This window comes from Engraulis encrasicolus, chromosome 10 (genome assembly GCF_034702125.1).
Source record: "Engraulis encrasicolus isolate BLACKSEA-1 chromosome 10, IST_EnEncr_1.0, whole genome shotgun sequence".
Classification (NCBI taxonomy): Eukaryota; Metazoa; Chordata; class Actinopteri; order Clupeiformes; family Engraulidae; genus Engraulis; species Engraulis encrasicolus.
The window spans coordinates 12,359,165-12,378,395 of record NC_085866.1 but is presented as its reverse complement, the minus strand read 5'-3'; the positions used below and the strand labels follow the sequence as shown (position 1 = coordinate 12,378,395).

Here is a 19,231-nt window from a genome sequence, read left to right as displayed (position 1 = left end):
TGTGTGTGTCTGTGTCTGTGTCTGTGTCTGTGTATGTGTCTGTGTGTGTGTGTGTGTGTGTGTGTGTGTGTGTGTGTCTGTGTCTGTGTCTGTGTATGTGTCTGTGTGTGTGGAACTGAAATGAGGACGAAATGCTATTGCATTTTTTTCATTTCTCATTTCAAATACTGTATGTGTATATACTACATATGCATTAGCCTGGGAAGTCCCATACTGCTTTGCACAATCGTTCCGATATGAATGGCAGCATGAAGCCCATACCTAGAGAACAGACAAGATCATGGTCCCTGTCTCCCTCTAATCAGAGAGCAGGGAGGCGTGGGAAGGCGATGACTGCAGTTTGTGTGCAGATGGGGTCGCCAGCGGGCCTTTTCACTATTTGCTGAAAAAAACTCAACTACATCATAAGAACATTGCTATGACATTACAGAGAGCCTTAAGTAACGGATTAAGACACAGTCATTACAATTTTGGTGACAGAAAAGTTATAGCGCTAAGGCTATATGGCTACATATGACAAATTATAGGCCTACATAACATCCAATAAACAGCCGTCGTCAATAATAAACCACACACCCCCTACGGGACTTACAGTAAGCAGGTCTCCAGAACATATATCACTTGTGATTAGGTCTGGTGATAACCAGGCAACACTATGCATATCACTTGCTGTGCATCGTGCCTGAGGGTAAACACAATGCAGTAGGAGTTAGATCATTCAGTGGCATGTGGCATGTGCCATTGACATGCGGAAGTGGCATCAGTGGCATGCTATTATAAAACACATTTTTCCACTAACAGGTTAGGTTTAGGAATGAGTTTTGGTATAGGCACAGTTCGACATGTTTATAGGTTGGTGTACCCACATTTTTCACTGACAGGTTAGGTTTAGGAATGAGTTTGGTTTAGGCACAGTTCGACATCGACATGCGGAAGTGTCATCACTGGCATGCAACTATAAAACAAATTTTTCCACCGACAGGTTTAGGAATGAGTTTTGGTTTAGGCACAGTTCGGTTGGTTTACAAACATTTTTTCACTGACAGGTTAGGTTTAGGAATAAGTTTAGGGTTAGGCACAGTTTGACATCGTAGTAGCCACTGTAACCATAGTAACCAACGTGACATCATGCCAACTGTGACGGCGCTTGACATGCCCGTTAACTGTTGTAATTACAGACCTAGAATACATAAATAATTAAAATAATACTTATTATTAATAAATAGTATTGCACTTACTGATAGTAATTAGTATAGGTCTGTGGTTAATATAAAATCATGTCATGACAGACGTCACTGCGGCACATGCCACATGCCACTTAATGATCTAACCCCCTCTCACACAATGACTGCCTGCACCTGGTATATTGTAGGTAGATTTAGAGGTAAGGCTCTTTTTTATCAGCCCCTTTTTTACATATTCATATGGCAAGATATTTTGTCACGGTCCCAGTAAAATGTTACCAACATAAGTTCAATTACATGGTCTTGATTAATGCCGCAGATTTATGTTTGAGGCCATGCATAACATGTAAAAGTGTGACCAAACCTTTTTATTTAATTCATTACACAACTTTCACTTGCGGGGGGCAGTGGACAATCCTGTGAGCTGCTTTCGAGTTCAGTGCCAGTTTGCAGTTGGCATTAACAGATGTTCACCATGTTTCCCTGTGGATTTGGACATAGGGCCTGTTTACAACCACAGTGTTGGTAACAGATGACGTCAACGACTTCAAACGAGACTTAAGTCACAGGGGCTTTGTTTTCAATGGCTACAACAGCTGATTTCACTAAAGTTATGAACTCTTTTTCTGATGGATGCTGATTGATAGCATTTTATGTACTGTAACTGAAATGCGGTTGATGGGGTAGTGGACTCAACTGCAAAACTCACTGAACTCTCAGCTGCTGTTGGGGAGGAACCCCTAAAAGTTATCTGGTCAATCTCCTTCACTCAAATTTTGAATCAGTTAATCACATGATGCCAACTCAATGAATTTAAACCTGTAGACATGGCCAAGACGAATGGGTGTCGCTCAAACGCATCCGAATGGGGAATAAAGGTGATTTAAGTGATTTTGACCATGGCATGGTTGTTCTTGCCAGATGGGCTTGGTTTGAGTATTTCAGAAACTGCTGATCTACTGGGATATTCACACACAAATGATGAGTGGAGGTGCGAAACGCACACCAGAAACAGAGGTGCTGGCAACCAGAAAATACAATTGTAGAAGGAGAGAGGTGCCGCACACTCACAAGTTAAATGAACAGTTTTTAATGTGACAACGTTTCGGCCTGTCGACCTTCTTCAGGTCACGTGTCCTGAAGAAGGCCGACAGGACGAAACGTTGTCACATTAAAAACTGTTTATTTAACTTGTGAGTGTGCGGCACCTCTCTCCTTCTACAAAAATATTCACACACACAACCATCTCTAGAATTTGGAAGAACCCTTTCCAAAATGTTAGTCAGAGAACATAAAACCTTTGGGAAAAAATGTGGGAGAAATTTGGAACTTTTGGGTTCCTCACGATCCAGCAGAGGATTATTTGAGGACCTTTCACATTTTTTACAGTATTATTACGGAATATCAACTGGCCACACATTAATTGCTTTATCCTCTAGATTTTGGCACAAGGGCCAGGTTTAGTGTAACAGGTGTTAATATAACATGTTTATTTTCTTCCATTTTCCTCCATTTTCGCCCCTGTGTCTATTGGGGGGGAAATACTGTGCTGGCCCTTTAAGAGGACAAGCAGTGAACGAGGCGCTGGGCTCTTTGAGATTTTGGAGGTGCAAGGGCCACTGCCCTGAACGCTGCCCCTGTATTGGATAGCCATTTGAAGAATGTTGGGTGAGAGCATCATATTGAATGTAAAAGTTATCTTTCATGTCAAAGCTCTGTGGGCCAGATTAAATGGCTCAGTGGGCCATATGTGGCCCCCCGGCGTTACTTTGCCCTCCCTTGCTCTAGGTGCAACACTGGGGATTTCCTCAAACGCCTGTAGTGGACCTCCCACATCGCACTACCCTTCTTGAGTTCTGTCTCTGATGTGACCTGATAAGGATTCCTGTTTTTGAGACTCACTGTACATTCTGCAACATAATGAAACTGTTATGTAATATCTAAGGACTTGCAGAGCTGAAGAAATGAAAACACACCCCATGTAGAGTATGGTGAGATATAAGATATTCTTGAAAGTAATCCCTGCCAGTCTCTCACCTGACCCTCGCCAGATAAATGGCTTCTGCCTTGCTCCACCACCACCCATCTGGAGCAACGCCTATAGGCGTCCAGTATAACTCTCTGAAGTTGTGGTTTTATAAAACAAAATCCTGTTGCATGTCATTGGGGAAATACTCGTCTGACATTTTTAATGAGCTGCTGCTTTAACTACGCACAGATTTGAAAACACAGTTAAAATTACAGAATGAATATTGATCAGTGAGTCTATGCGAGCGGCCATTGTTGCCGAAACAACTGTTGCATTTTGCTTATTTTTTGCTTCTCCACTTTGTTTAAATTTTGGCTATACGTCACAACTCTGAAAATCCTGATTGGTTCTGCTGCATTTTGGTTTGGGATCAGGGCGAATCAGAAGGTCCTCCAGACCCTGTGAGCTATAGCGAAGCTGAGTAAAAATGCACATGGATCTGGCGAGGGTCAGGCTAGCCAGTCTCTGCCATGTTTTCTGTTCTCAGTGTTTCCCTACTGCTGTCCGCAGTGATCATGCCACACGAGTACTGTTTTGGTTTTACCACTTTGGGCTTTTTCCACTTTGAAGAAGCTCAAGTTTCAACGATGACTCTAAAATCCCCAGCAGTATTGTTAAGCTTTAACAAATTTTTTGCGCTCCTCTCTTCACCAAATAAAACTGAAGGTGTGTAGCATCAGTTACTGAAAGAGTACATCTTGCAGAGTTAGTTCAGCACTTAGAGAGTAGGCGCTAAGGATCCCTACACCGTGTCCTTGGGCTCCTTGGAATTCGCGGACTGCACAGGAGAAGAGCCACCAAGAACATCTTGGAAGCAGCAGAGAGGGCTTCACGGTGGCTCTGGTTGAGGAGGGGTGAGGCGTGGCGTAGTGCGCTACCTGGACACAAGTCGGGGAACTGATCACCCCCGGCTGGGTCGCCCGGTGAGGGTGTATGACTTAAGACCCGAAACACCCAATGATCGCGGGAGAGTCACTGAAGATGTGTCCAGGTTGCACCACAAGGTGTATTGCAAGTCTATTCAAACATGGCATTGCCATTGACTTCCAGGAAAGACTGGATGACAACCTCGAAAGTGTGGTGACAGCTGGAGAGACAGAGGACAGCTCGGAGAGACGGCAACTGGGGCAGGGAGGGGTAGCATCCCGAGCTGCAGCTCCCGCAAGGGAGCACCCGAACAACGCTACGATGAACCCTAAAGAGATATACCCCCAAGGGTGCCCGAGAGGGGGGGAGAATGAGCACCCTAATCGGACGGATTTTCTGGTAATGACCCCTGCAAATGGACAATCGACTATGAGCGCAGTCTGCAAATGTGGCAAGGTCTGCAAAAATCTGACAGGTCTTAAGATACATCAGACCAAGATGCGCTGCTTAAGGAATCCTGTGGTGCAACGCACAGTGCCAGTACCCAGTACAGCATCTGGTGAGACGGAGGAGGATCCAGGCCCGGAGACACCCCACAGTGCCCAGAGCCTCCATGCACCACCGGTGACACCCCAAAGCAGGCCATCGGAACATCGTCGAATTTTGTGGCCCGCTGCCAACAAGGAGTCGGAGTGGCAGCAGTTTGATGTCGATGTCGATTCAGCCCTTGAAGCAGCAGCAAAGGGTGATGTAGAGCAGCGGCTCAGGACAATGAGCACACTCATAATATGCATCGCATCAGACAGGTTTGGCATCAAGGACCAACATGCCACCAAGACTTCAACAGCACCAATTCCAAACCGGCGTGAGAAGAAGATCTCTCAACTCAGAAAGGAGCTGAGGATATTAAGGAGCCAGTACAAGAAGGCTAACGACGATGAGAAGGCAGCTTTGGCAGAGCTGAGGGGTATGCTAAGGGAGAAGCTACTCACCCTTCGCCGGGCAGAGTGGCACAGGAAGAGGGGCAAAGAGAGGGCTCGCAAGCGCAGCGCCTTCATTGCAAACCCATTTGGTTTTGCAAGAAAACTGCTGGGAGAGAAACGCAGTGGTCAGCTCTCGTGTCCAAAGGAAGACATCAACCGCCACATAAGTAACACCTACAGCGACAGCATGAGAGACCAAGACCTCGGCCACTGTGATGTCCTAGTATGCCCCCCCGAACCCAGCACCCTGTTTGACATCAGCGCACCTACCCTGAAGGAAGTCAAAGAAGTCATCAAAGCTTCCAGAGCAGCATCAGCACCAGGCCCAAGTGGGGTTCCATACAAGGTCTTCAAGCAGTGTCCCCGCCTGCTGGAGCGCCTATGGAAGATCTTCAGAGTGATCTGGAAGAAAGGGAAGGTACCCCATCAGTGGAACTATGCAGAAGGAGTATGGATCCCCAAGGTGGAGAACGCCAAGGACATCGAGGAGTTCAGGTCAATCTCCCTTCTCAGCGCAGAGTGCAAGGCCTTCTTCAAGATCGTTTCCAATCGCCTCATGAGATATCTGCTCAAGAACTCCTACATCGATACCTCGGTGCAGAAAGGAGGAGTCCCAGGAGTCCCAGGGTGCATCGAGCACACCGGTGTAGTGACCCAGCTGATTCGTGAGGCGAGAGAGAGCAGGGGCGATCTGGCAGTACTGTGGCTGGACCTTGCCAATGCTTACGGGTCTATTCCACACAAGCTGGTGGAATTATCCCTGTGTAAGTACCATGTCCCAGAGAAAGTGCGCCACCTCATCCTCGACTACTATGACCATTTTAGTCTGAGGGTGTCTTCTGGGGCAACAACATCAGATTGGCATCGTCTGGAAAAAGGAATCATCACTGGCTGCACGATCTCTGTGTCTCTGTTTGCCCTCGCCATGAACATGCTCGTGAAGTCAGCAGAAGTGGAGTGTCGAGGACCACTGTCAAGATCTGGTACCCGGCAGCCACCGATAAGAGCTTTCATGGATGATCTCACGGTAACCACAAAATCAGTGCCTGGATGCAGATGGCTCCTGCAAGGTCTGGACCGACTCATCTCTTGGGCAAGAATGAGTTTCAAGCCTGGGAAGTCCAGGTCCCTGGTCTTGAGGAAAGGGAAGGTGACGGACCGCTTCCGATTCAGGCTGGGAGATACCACCATCCCATCTGTATCCGAGAAACCAGTGAAGAGCCTTGGAAAGCTCTTCACTGGCGATCTGAAGGACACCAGGGCACGCCAGACCGCCAGTGATGACCTCAACCAGTGGCTCTCAGCGGTAGACAAGAGTGGGCTTCCCGGGAAGTTCAAGGCCTGGATCTACCAGCACAACATTCTGCCTCGTCTCCTTTGGCCACTGCTAATGTATGAAATCCCAGTCACAACCGTGGAGAGCTTTGAGCGAAAGATCAGCCAGCACCTGCGCAGGTGGCTGGGCCTGCCACGGAGTCTGAGCAGTATAGCACTGTTCGGACATGGGACTAAGCTCCAGCTTCCGTTCAGCAGTGTCACCGAGGAGTTCAAGGTCGCCCGAGCCAGAGAGGTCCTGCTTTACAGAGACTCCTCTGATGGGAAGGTATCCTCAGCAGGGGTGGAGGTTCGCACAGGAAGGAAGTGGCGAGCCCATGACGCAGTGGAGAGAGCAGAGGCAAGGCTGCGGCACAGTACCTTAGTAGGCACTGTGGCCACAGGGCGCGCAGGGCTGGGCAGCATCCCGAAGCCTTGCTTCAGCAAAGCCAAAGGGAAGGAAAGGCGGAAGCTCATACAGGAGGAGGTTCGGGCAGAGGTGGAAGAGGCTCGCCTCAGCAGAGTAGTGGGCATGAGCAAGCAGGGGGCTTGGACCAAGTGGGAGCATGTCACGAACCGCAAGATCACATGGACTGAGCTGTGGAAGGCGGAGCCACACCATTTCAAGTTTCTTGTCCAGTCGGTTTACGACGTACTCCCAAGCCCTGCTAACTTGTTCACCTGGGGCCTGACAAACTCGCCTGTGTGTCAGCTCTGCCAGAAGAGAGGATCTTTAGAACACATCCTCAGCTGTTGCTCAAAGGCCTTGGGAGATGGCAGGTATCGTTGGCGCCACGACCAAGTCCTGCGGGCAATAGCAGACACCATTTGCACCGGCATCAGTGTCAGCAAGGGGCAACAACCAACCAAGAGCGCAATTGCTTTTGTCCGAGCAGGCGAGAAACCTCAACCCTCCAAGAAGACCCAAGGGGGCCTGCTCACTACGGCAAGGGACTGGCAGCTCTTGGTTGATCTGGGGAGACAGTTGCGATTCCCAGACAACATCGCATCTACGACACTCCGCCCTGATGTCTACGTCCAGCAGGCAGGTGGTGCTCCTTGAGGTAACAGTTCCCTGGGAGGACCGAATGGAGGAAGCTCAGGAGAGGAAGAGAGCAAAATATGCCGATCTTGTGGTTGAGTGCCGGAGGAATGGTTGGAGTGCCCGCTGCGAGCCAATAGAGGTGGGTTGCAGAGGCTTCGCGGGCAGATCCCTACACCGTGTCCTTGGGCTCCTTGGAATTCGCGGACTGCACAGGAGAAGAGCCACCAAGAACATCTTGGAAGCAGCAGAGAGGGCTTCACGGTGGCTCTGGTTGAGGAGGGGTGAGGCGTGGCGTAGTGCGCTACCTGGACACAAGTCGGGGAACTGATCACCCCCGGCTGGGTCGCCCGGTGAGGGTGTATGACTTAAGACCCGAAACACCCAATGATCGCGGGAGAGTCACTGAAGATGTGTCCAGGTTGCACCACAAGGTGTATTGCAAGTCTAGGAGTGTTGAATTTGACTCTTAAGTGTTCATTACTGTCTGATTCATTGTACACGGCATGATGTAATGTAGAATGCTCCAAATATCGAAAGTAATGATACATGGACATTGTCTTGTGTCAATGAATTGTATCATTGTAAAAATGCCCAAACAGCATGTCACCAACGCTATTCCAGTGAAATGTCTGAAGAAAACGTTAACCTCAGCATCATCTCCATGTAGTAGGGTGTATTTTTATTCAGCTGTGAGCAAAATATTTTCTGCATGTAGAATTCCTCTACTAGACTCTTTGTCATGTGGAGCAGTGTCATGGCTGGATTGGCCATAAGGCGCACAGGGCATTTGTGGACTGTTGATGATTTTGGCCTGTCCCTCCCCTCAATGAAGTGGTAGGCCTATCAGTATCAGTCCTCATGCCGCTACAGCTGACTTCTCCGCGTCAAATTCAGATATTCATTTTAGCTGATATGGTCAAAAAAACCTCATATTGGATTACAACAAATGTTGTCACTGGCTTCATTGTCTCTGTCCATGCCTGGCGGACCGGTCTTGGCTGAAATTCCCGATCCGATTTTCAAAAAATACTTTTTTTTGGGGTCTGTTAAGCCTTTATTTTTCACAATAGGACAGTGGAGAAGAGACAGGAAGTTAGCTGGGAGAGAGAGATGGGGAGGGATTGGCAAATGACCCGGGCCGGAATCAAACCTGGGTCGCCGCCATAGCAGTCCAGTACCCAGCTGTTAATGCCACAGCCCACGGCTGGGCCACGGTCTGAGTTTTCGAACCAGTCCATTCCAGAGCATGTGATTGCAGTTGCTCTGTGGCACAGAGGACCAAGCATGGTTTCCATGAAGGTGCCCTTGACAGCACATGAAAGTAAATCACTTAGACCCCCCAAATGCAAAAACTCATCTCAAGCTCAGCAGCAAGGATCAAGTCTAAAGGAGAGGATCTCTGAGGATGGGAAAATAGACCATGAAGAGGGAGAGAGAGGGGGAGAGAAAGAGAGAGAGAGAGAGAGAGAGAGAGAGAGAGAGAGAGAGAGAGAGAGAGAGAGAGAGAGAGAGCGAGAGAGAGAGAGAGAGAGAGGGGGGGGGAGGGGGTTGATAAATTGTCAGGCAACTTAACGGTGCATGAAATGTGTTCTGGATGAGACAGCTCCTTTTCCTCTGTTGACCTGAAACCTCCCACGTCTGACTTGGATTTATTCAAGAGTTTTTGTATGGGGGCATGATTACATACGACTCCTGTGTTGGTCTGACCTAAAATTCACCAATTTTCACTGCATTAGATATGCTTAAAGCATGAAATGAGAGATCTTTGGCTACAATCACCGTGCACCGTGACAAAAATGTAGAATGATGGGATATATATCCTGGCAAAGTTTCATTTCTACACTGGCTTTTCAAACATTTTCCAGTTCATTGTGTGCATACGATCTATTAGACAGCAGTAAAAAAAAAACACAGTAGCAATTGAATGCCCTTCTCGTTCTCCCGAGAAGACGGACTGAATTTTGATGCATGACACTCTTGAGAATATCACAACATGTGAACATTCCACAGCACAGAGAGGTCAAAAGAAGCTAATTAACAACAGAACTTATGTGCTCACCATGAGTCATAAAAAGGTAAGAAAATATTTTTTTGTAATGTAAAGAGGTCTAGAGGCGATTTAACCCTTTCCACACCGTGTACAACGTATTTCATCCATGCTAACAATTGTGAAAACCAACACTTGATTCTGTTGCTGTTTGGAAGTGATAGTATCATAGAGGTGTGGTTAATTTGAACCCTTGTGTTATGCTTTCCTGTTATAAATTCCTGTTACCATCCCTTGTGCTGTCTTAAATCAGGTCTAACAAACATTCCAAGTATTGTGAATATTATAAATTGCTTTAATACACTGTGACGCTAAGCATTTGTGACAGTACATCACACATCACTCAATTAAAAAAAAAACACACACACATACACACACAACTGTCTGTAAATATAGTTCAGTGCGAACATAGTGCTTTATATTTAAACAAAATATTTGCAGATAGTTGTTATATAAATTAACATTCTCAAATACCTTCAGGAAATTACGAAATAACAAGGCGTACATTTATTCTTATCACAGACATAGTCCTTCATGAATATTCATGGCTTAATTGGCATGCATAAGGTTAATACACAATTTGCTGATACATTCTTACACTTTGTATCTTGTCAGATTACTGCATGTTGCAGTATGAGTGCTTGCAACGCTAATGAAAAAATCACTTTCTCCTCCAAGGAAAGGCTGTATTGGAATTTTGCAGCTTTAAAGATGCAACCGAAAAGACTTTGTGACTCCATGAAGGGATACATACTCTAATTATGGCTGCAAATGATTCTGCTTCCTCCCTTCCTTTCCTCCGACCTCTGTCTTCTGGCCTTGTGACATGAGGCTTGATGTCACTAATGCATTTAATTCAATATATTGTATGTAAATGTCAAAAACATGCATCAAAATGAATTCTATCATTTGCAATTAGGATATTGAATGGGGGGAAGAATAAACGGGAGCTACTCTGTGATACTTGACAGCAAGCAACCCTTAATGACAGCAAGCAACCCTTAATGACAGCGAGGAACCCTTATTGACATCAAGGAACTTGATATCGAGGAACCCTTATTGACAGCCAAGAACCCTTATTGACCGTGAGGAACCCTTATGTACATCTAGGAGCCCTTATTGACATCGAGGAACCCTTAATGACATTGATGAACTTTTATTGACAGCCAGGAACCCTTATTGACATTGAGGAACCTTATTGACAGCCAGGAACCCTTATTGACAGTGAGGAATCCTTATTGACAGCCAGGAACCCTTATTGACATTGAGGAACCTTATTGACAGCCAGGAACCCTTATTGACAGTGAGGAATCCTTATTGACAGCCAGGAACCCTTATTGACATTGAGGAACCTTATTGACAGCAAGGAACCCTTATTGACAGTGAGGAATCCTTATTGTTTTCTCCACGGAGGGCACCGAGACAAGAGGCCAGAGGTTGGACAAGAGGAACCAGAATGATTTGAAGCCATGAGCTTCAATTCCGTCAGCTTCGTTTATATATACTGCACATTTACACACTGTTATGTCATGTTTTTAAAAATGATCTTCTCACATTCATGTAAAAAACACATGGCCAATGAGACAATATGTACACTAACAGGTAGGTCCACAAACTCAAAGCAGTCCATTTTCCCATTCTGCAGACATCAAAGGTATTATCTTTGGATTTAGGAGGCACATGCCGGTTGATTGTGATAAAAAGGTGTTTTTAGCCTTTTAGTCCTTGTCTTTCAGCCAGGCTTTGTCCACAAACAAATGCCAGCAGTTCAGGTCGTCCATTGGCATTCCATACTTTGGTTTTTCGACTTTGAATAATAGTTTTTCCTCTTATCAAAAAGGGAGTCCAAGGCACTCTTCTAGTTTTTCCTCTTTCCGTCCTAAACCATGAAGATCATTTTGTGAAATACATCAGCCCATTCAATCCTCTCCATGTATCTGACCCAACACACATTATATTGTGTCAGAAGGGCGTCAGAGCACATGTCGGCTCATCAAGGTCCCTCGCCTCTTAGCGATGGCCTAGGGAAGATGGCCTGGACCTATAAAATGAGAAAACAACTGATCACATTCGTTGTCTATGTCTATGTCTTTGTGACATGCTGGTAGACACATTGCAAATATACAAATCACATATCGTGAAGTTAAATCAATAAAAGCCTTCCACGGCTAAATAGGTTGCCCTAAAAAAACACTGAACCGTGCAGTTCACTGAGGTGAAGTTATATTTGAAAAAGGAGAATAGGTCTGTGCTGAAAAAAAAATCATGCTGTCCCATTTTCAAATAGCCTACCTGATGCATAACTGATGTCTGTGAACTGCTCTTTCCAATGCCATGCCCTCTGCAGAAGCTGTTGCATGTTTGATCCTGTTGCTCTGCACATGCACACCTCTGAAATTCCTCCTCTGTCTGTCTCCCGGTGGACCGCCTCAGTCTCTGAGAGCCACGGTAATTTGACAGGCCATATGGCACAGTACGCCTGCAAAGACCAAGCAACCGACATGTTACATCCACTCGCACAGCGCATGTCAATGGCATTCTAAGTTGAGAACAAGACAATTGAATACAGTAAACTTACAACATGTATGTCCTAAAAATAATAATAATAAAACAGATGGCCTATAAGCAGATACCGTATTTGTTCTTCATGTAAAATGTATTGCACCAGTAAGACATCTGGACATTAAAAACTGTTCAGTTTATTCTCCATCCAACCTGTGCATTGATGATAATATATATATTTTATTAGACTCAACAGCCAAACTAAGACCATATTTGCACATCTTTTTGCCAAGTGTCTTTGGCATGGTATTTGGTAATATTTGCCACTTTGCCAAACCCTTTCACCATGCCAATCACAAAGTTCGGTTTTCCACTTTCACAAAATATCCAGATGATACAAAGAAATCATCTTAACAAAAAACAGGTGATGGCATATTCTTGTACTTTTGAAGTCAAAACAAAGCCGTTTGTCTTTTGACATAAGCAAAAAAAACCCTCCTTTCAAACTTTGGAGAGAGGTGAATTGTCACCACATATTAATAGTTAGGTATTTTGATGTTCTTTGAAAATTAAAAAAATATATACAAAATTGCCACCAGATCACATCGTGTCTGCAAAATAATAGTTCATCAAACCGTAGTTGAGCAATATTCACGCAAATGCTAGATGGTGTAGCCCTTGAAAGATGTTTTGTGTATTTAGGATGGCTAAAGCTAAGCCATGACAAGTCTTCCATATTCAAGTTGACATTTTTGACAGTAATCTGTTACATTAGAGCCCAATACTTCTACTTCAGAGAGAGCAAAAGCACTCCAGAAGTGGAACAATAACACATGTTGATGGAGAAGCGTGCGTGTGTGTGCAGGGGAGCCGGTAGGGGGGGACAAATGGGGTCAGTTGTCCCGGGCCCATGGAGACAGGTTCCATTACATTATATGTATTGGATCGGGGGGGGGGGCTTTCAGATTACTTTGTCCTGGGCCCAGCAAAAGCTGTCAGCGGACCTGTGTGTGTCTGTGGTGATATTAACCATATGGCGGACATATTGACTGCGGTCACTCTAAGCTGTAGCTGTTGTCTTGGCAGGAAGTGGATCAGGGGCATATTTATGATCTGGAAGCTTCCATCACCCTCCACCCCACTAACACTTGCACACATCTTGATCTATTGTTCCACCCATAGAGCATGCATTACTATCTACACACGTGTGCATTTAGCTTTCAGTGTTTGCCAGATGGCATACATACTACCTCCCTTCTATGAATTTTCTTCATTATTTTCTTCCTGTCCATTTGCTTCTTTTCTAGTGGTAGGCAGGGCTGGGCTGGGGGAGAACTAGGGCCCGGGCACTTTTGGCTACGGCTGCACGATTATGGAAAAAAAATCATAATCACGATTATTTTGATCAAAATCATAATCACGATTATTAATCACGATTATGGATTTTTTGCAGATTTTTTTGAAAATTCTAACAAGATGAAACATAACCAAGAATGAACTATATACAGGGTGAGCAAAATAAAGTGAATTGTAATAATTATGTAAGAGGCAAGAGCATGAAACTAAAGTGGACAGATTTCTGGCCAGAAACCCCAGCCTGTCAGTATGTTCTGGCTTCAAGGACGCTCTCAAAAGTAGGTCACTGTTGCCACGATTAAATCACGATTAAAATTTCGACTTTGATTTCACTACTTTATCATGATTTTCGATTATTTTCGATTATTTGTGCAGCCCTACTTTTGGCTTAAAGGGACCCCTCATAGTTAGCGGTGCAGAACTGGCCCCGCTCCTAGGCCCCCCTTTTTAAAAAATATATATTTTTTGGGCTTTATTATGGACTGGACAGTATGAGAGGTAGACAGGAAGCGAATGGGGAGAGAGACAGGGAGGGGTCGACAAAGGACCCAGGCCGGGAATCGAACCAGGGTCAGCCACATGGCAGGTGAGTGCCCTTCCGGATGGCCACGGCAGGGCTATGGGCCCTTATTTTATGTTAAAAAAATAAAATAAATAAAGAATAAAACATTTTTTTTTACATTTCTGAAAATAGGGGCCCATGAGGGTGCATGGCCCACTGGGAAATGCCCGCTATGCCAGATGGCCTGTCCAGTCCTGGTGGTAAGTATATTGAGTGAAATAAAGAGAGTTTCCTTTCTCACAGCTTGGCTTACTTTCTACCTGACTTCCCTTGGATAATGATAACAGTGAAAGGACTGACGTGGGTTAACTGGAGCCCTGGCTGTGTGGAAAATGCGAAGACCCCGGGAGATCAAATGAGCTGGGCAACCTCCTTAGACAAGACAAGTGGGGTCCTGGCATGCCTATAAAAGGTGTGGAAAGAATGTTTTCATACAGCCGTGCCAGGATATCTTGGGAGGGAGCAAATCAGTACAACAAAGGCTTTAAGAGAATGGCAAAGACTCACTGGCGTGATAGGTACATGCAGAGATCTGTAATAAAGGTTTCACCCTGTGATATTGAAAATATCAATATATTAATTTATCAATATATTTTTTAAGGAAACTGCTTAGTTTCAAGGTTGATATAGTGCTTGAATTGTGTTTTATTTGAATCTACTCTGTATGCTTTGTTTTATAGTCTTGTTCTTGTATATTGTTGTAATTGTCTGTATATCCAAGTGTTTACTGTATGGCTTCCAAAACGCGAGACAAATTCCCCTTGGGGCAATAATGGTGTTCATTCACTCATTCATTCATTTATATCAAAAACATAATCACAACATGGTGGGATCAATCAACCTAGACCCTAAAACCTTTGTTATTTAGGCTGTACTAAGTCTGATAAGGTATCTAGGCTATCTGATAAGGGATTTTCCACAGAAAGGCACTTAAGGAATTCAGATTTTCTTGGAAGGTTACGAACTGGAACGCATATGCTTACAGTACGTGACGAACATACACACACATCATTACTGCTAACCCCAGTCCATGAAATACTTCATCCGACAGTGACAAGACTGCCTCTGCAACACTCCCTGAGGTTACTAGTATGCATGATATGCGGTCGCTAGCAGTCGGAATAAAACCACAGCATCACATTCTCGGCTCCATGTTTTGCTCCTATCTTCTGCTTTATACATTTGTCTCATTTTCCAAATCTCTTGCTCTCCGTCTGACCTCTCATTTCCACTGCCATGTTGGCTTGTGTTGGCTTTGTTTGATTGTCACTCTCTTTCTTCTCACTCTTTCCCAAACAATTGTTCTTGTTCTTATATATCGCATTTTTTTTAAAGTTTACTCTATTGTCTCTTTTTCAGCACTCACACTCTCTTTCCTTGCTGTCTCATCTGGGAGGACTTAGAGAGTTGTTCTGACTATATTCATGAAGAGTTTTCTCTGATCTGTGTCCACTATGTTGTTGCTTGCACTGCGCACATTGCTGACCTCACTGAGCTGGTATTCAGGCTTAAGACACTCATAAGATCACATTCAGATGAGGGATGCGCAACTGATGTGGAATAGCCAGTAGTGACCATGGAGACCTCAAACACACAGAGAGAGAGAGAGAGAGAGAGAGAGAGAGAGAGAGAGAGAGAGAGAGAGAGAGAGAGAGAGAGAGAAAGAGAGAGAGAGAGACAATAACATTTTGATAGAAACTCCAGCTGACAAAATAAATAAAAGGTGACATTAGGAGGCTTCATGATGAATACATCCCATCCTAATTGGATACCTTTTCATTTCTGTTAGTGCTTACATCATCTCTAGTGTAGCCTAACAGCTGTGTCTAAAGTTCTGATAATCATACGTCACACACAGAACATCTTGTTTTAATCCAAGCCCATTAAGAAGACTTAGTTAATTGAAAACATAAAAAACAGCATGTGCAAATCAGGACCATGGACAGAGACTTTGTCCTATAAAACATCATCTACTGTAAACACTCTGGACTGATACAAGTGTGGCATCCATTAGGGCTGCAGTACTCTGACTTGAGTTCGGACTCCAGATCATCATTCTTTTCTTTTTTTTAGTTTTTTTTTTTCTTTTTCGACTTTATTTGATAGGACAGTGTGAGAGGTGGACAGGAAGAGAATTGGGAGAGAGAAGGGGAGGGGTCGGCAAAGGACCCAGGCCGGGAATGGAACCCGGGTCAGCCGCATGGCAGGCAAGCGCCCCACCGGTTGGCCACGGCAGGGCCCCAGATCATCATTCTATGGTCTTGGACTTGCTAGTAGACTCTGATTTGACACAGTCTCTGCCACTGGTCTTGCCAAATATGGCTTAATCCGTCTTTTGGAGTCTGTCTCAATTTTGCTTAGAACACTGGCCATCGCAGATTCAAGTGGAGCTGGACCAATCCCAATACCAGTTTATCTTAACATGCATGGCATCTGTGTTTTCTTAAAATATTCACGTTATTGCCATTCTTCATTTTCGTTGATTAACGGAGACTGACATGTAACTCCGTCTTGACTTGAATCTTTTTGGACTCGGCATTGACTCAACTGGTTCTGGTCTTGGACTCTACCCAGCCCTGTTATTGATATGAACCACAGATGAGGGGTATGAACTTTTACCCTGCGAAACATGCACGCATACAACGTGCAATTGGCACTTAAACACTTAAATGTGTGTTCTTATCTTTCCAAACCCTCTCTCGACATCTAAGTGACACGGAAAATCATGAATCACAATGCATCCATTGGCTTGGCAATACAGCTTGGATGCATTTGTTGCATAGTCCAGTGAATGTGCCAAGCTCTGGGGGAACTAGTCCATAATTCTCTTGGCTGAATAGCCACCTCTCAATTGCCACTGGATAAGGTATCAGATTTCTCTGCCCTTCTTATGTAATAAATTGCTTTTCACCACAAGCATGGGCATGGTCTATCTATCTATCTATCTATCTATCTATCTATCTATCTATCTATCTATCTATCTATCTATCTATCTATCTATCTATCTATCTATCTATCTATCTATCTATCTATCTATCTATCTATCTATCGATCGATCGATCTATCTATCTATCTATTGGAGATTCGAGCAGTAGCTCAGAATGCCTCACAGTGTGTAAGAGTTCAACTCTCACAGAAATAGTCTCACAGAATACACAGAAACTAAACTACTGGAGAGACACTTTTCACCAAATTAAACTGAGAGACTGGCTAATTAGGTTTAGGCAGGGCCTCTGACAGCCTTGACTGGGCCCAGGATCTGAAAGGGCCCCCCTCTCAATACATATAATGATGTGAAGACCCAATTCTGGGCCCCCTCCCTCCCTGGGCCCTGGACAACATACCCTTTTGTCTCCCCCTTTTGATGGGCCTGGGTTCAGGGGCTGCCTTTATCCTCACAGATCAGCCCACTCATCAAAGTGACACTCCAGAACCAGCTCGCCTCACACCACGTATTACGGCACTATTTCAGTAAGATATTTATTACCCCCTCTTAGACATAGGATCACATATGGTTTGTTCCTCTGCCTTTATATCAGAGAGCTGACCAGGCTGCACATGAAAAAATGCAGGAAACGGCCCAGCGGAGGCTCTAACACCTGAGCACTGGACTGCTACGCAGGCAAACCGGGTTCGATTCCGGCCCGGGTCATTTGCTGATCCTTACTCGTCTCTCTCTCCCCACTCGCTTCCTGTCTCTCCTTCACTGTCCTATCACGAAAAATAAAGGCCACCCCGTCTCAAGTAAATAAATAAATAAATAAAATGCAGGAAACACCAACTCTTCCATGACCACTCTGACAAAACTCAATCTGGGCAGACAATTTGGTAGCAGTTTGTGGGCGTGCTGTTTACACCCTGGAGAACAGCAGCCTACAGAGACACTGTGATAAACCATCATACCATATAGCCTATACATCTTCTGCTGTTCAGTTCAACCCATGTCAAAAGCTCAATTCAATCAGGCGTCTCGTAACCTACCTTCTGCTTCATGTGAGTTACGCATAGCTTAGGACAAAAAAATAATTATGCTTCTATTACAATTTCCAAACCAACTTCCATTATACAGCCTAATTAGCCATCAAATCTGTTAACCTCCTACCACATACCATGAGTGAGTAGGTTAATGGAACTTACTAGTTTCTATTGGACGTCCATGCAAGCAAAAAAACAAACAAACAAACAAACAAAAAAACAACAAAACAAAAACAAACACACAAACAAACAACAAGCAAGATAGTTGGATAGTCTTTTGTGAAGTTAAACAATATAACAATTCGTGTAGGCCTACCAGGCCCTACAAATTGCAAACAACTATCATGCATTTGTAAAGAAGAATGATAACTTACTCAGGCGTGTTGATCCATATGATATCCAGGTGACAGTAATACACACACTCCTTGTCCTTGTAGGAGTAGCACGTGCAGCGCCTGGTTCTCCTGTGGGACTCGCTACCGTCCTGGCCCATGCGCGCAGACGCTCCCTGCTGCTGGAGGGGGACACGCCTCGGGAATAATTGCGTTTCATTTGGATTTCTCCTGGCTGGCGATGACTCTTCAATGATGACATTCATAATATAGATTTGTATAAATTAGTTAAATTCGCACATAATGGTACAATGGTTGCACGAAAAAAACTCATATAGCCTACTGATATTTGTCCAAGATCTGACAATAGGTTCACAGTAAAAATGCAGTGTTAATTCAACACTTAGAGACTATTCGGGGACCAAATAAACTCTAGAAGATGTTAAATCGACTCTGTTAGTGTTACAACACTGCAGTTTTTACTGTGTTGTTGCATATCTTTAGCATTCCTTTTGCCAAGTTTTGGCAAATGTTTTTTTTTTTTTTTTTTAACACAAGTGCATGCACAATTCTTGCCAGACGAACAAAACAACCATAGTGCAATCCTCAAGACGAAACAAAAATGGCACGAGGGTGAAAACTTACCAACCATCACAAACAAACAGGCAAAGAGCAACATTCCTAAATCATTGCACATCCCAGCCATGACAGACAGATATAATCCAAGTAATTGGTGTCCACTGAGTGAAATGATGGGTGGGTTTTATGAGTTACAAATCGTCCAATCCTCTGTTCAACAACATATGTCCAAGTTCTTAAACATTGCTCTCCATTTCGCTGACGTGATTTTGCTCATCCAATTAAAAATCCACTGGGGAACCTCTTCATTCATAGTGTTCAAAGGAGGGCCAGCGCATCCACCGTATGTCAAACCGAGACTGGTGCTCACCGCTAAGCTGAGGATGTGAAGTTGACAACACCGCTGTCGGCAGCGAGGCTAAGTACGGTGTTTTTGACGCCCAGTTATATGCACCA

At 44.6% G+C, this 19,231-nt stretch overlaps 1 protein-coding gene and 1 pseudogene across 1 annotated transcript; one reads left to right on the top strand and one right to left on the bottom strand.

Annotated features, from left to right (window-relative positions):
• Positions 1 to 3,978: 3,978 nt before the first annotated feature.
• LOC134457574 (uncharacterized) lies at positions 3,979 to 7,842 on the top strand (annotated as a pseudogene).
• A 3,103-nt stretch (positions 7,843 to 10,945) lies between these two features.
• edn3b (endothelin 3b) lies at positions 10,946 to 19,172 on the bottom strand. The gene is made up of 4 exons (XM_063209577.1): positions 18,842 to 19,172; positions 18,239 to 18,443; positions 11,762 to 11,948; positions 10,946 to 11,510 (listed from the first exon to the last, which is right to left on the bottom strand). The coding sequence occupies exons 1-4, from the start codon at positions 18,900 to 18,902 to the stop codon at positions 11,463 to 11,465; spliced, it is 501 nt and encodes a 166-aa protein (XP_063065647.1). The 5' UTR covers positions 18,903 to 19,172; the 3' UTR covers positions 10,946 to 11,462.
• Positions 19,173 to 19,231: the final 59 nt, after the last annotated feature.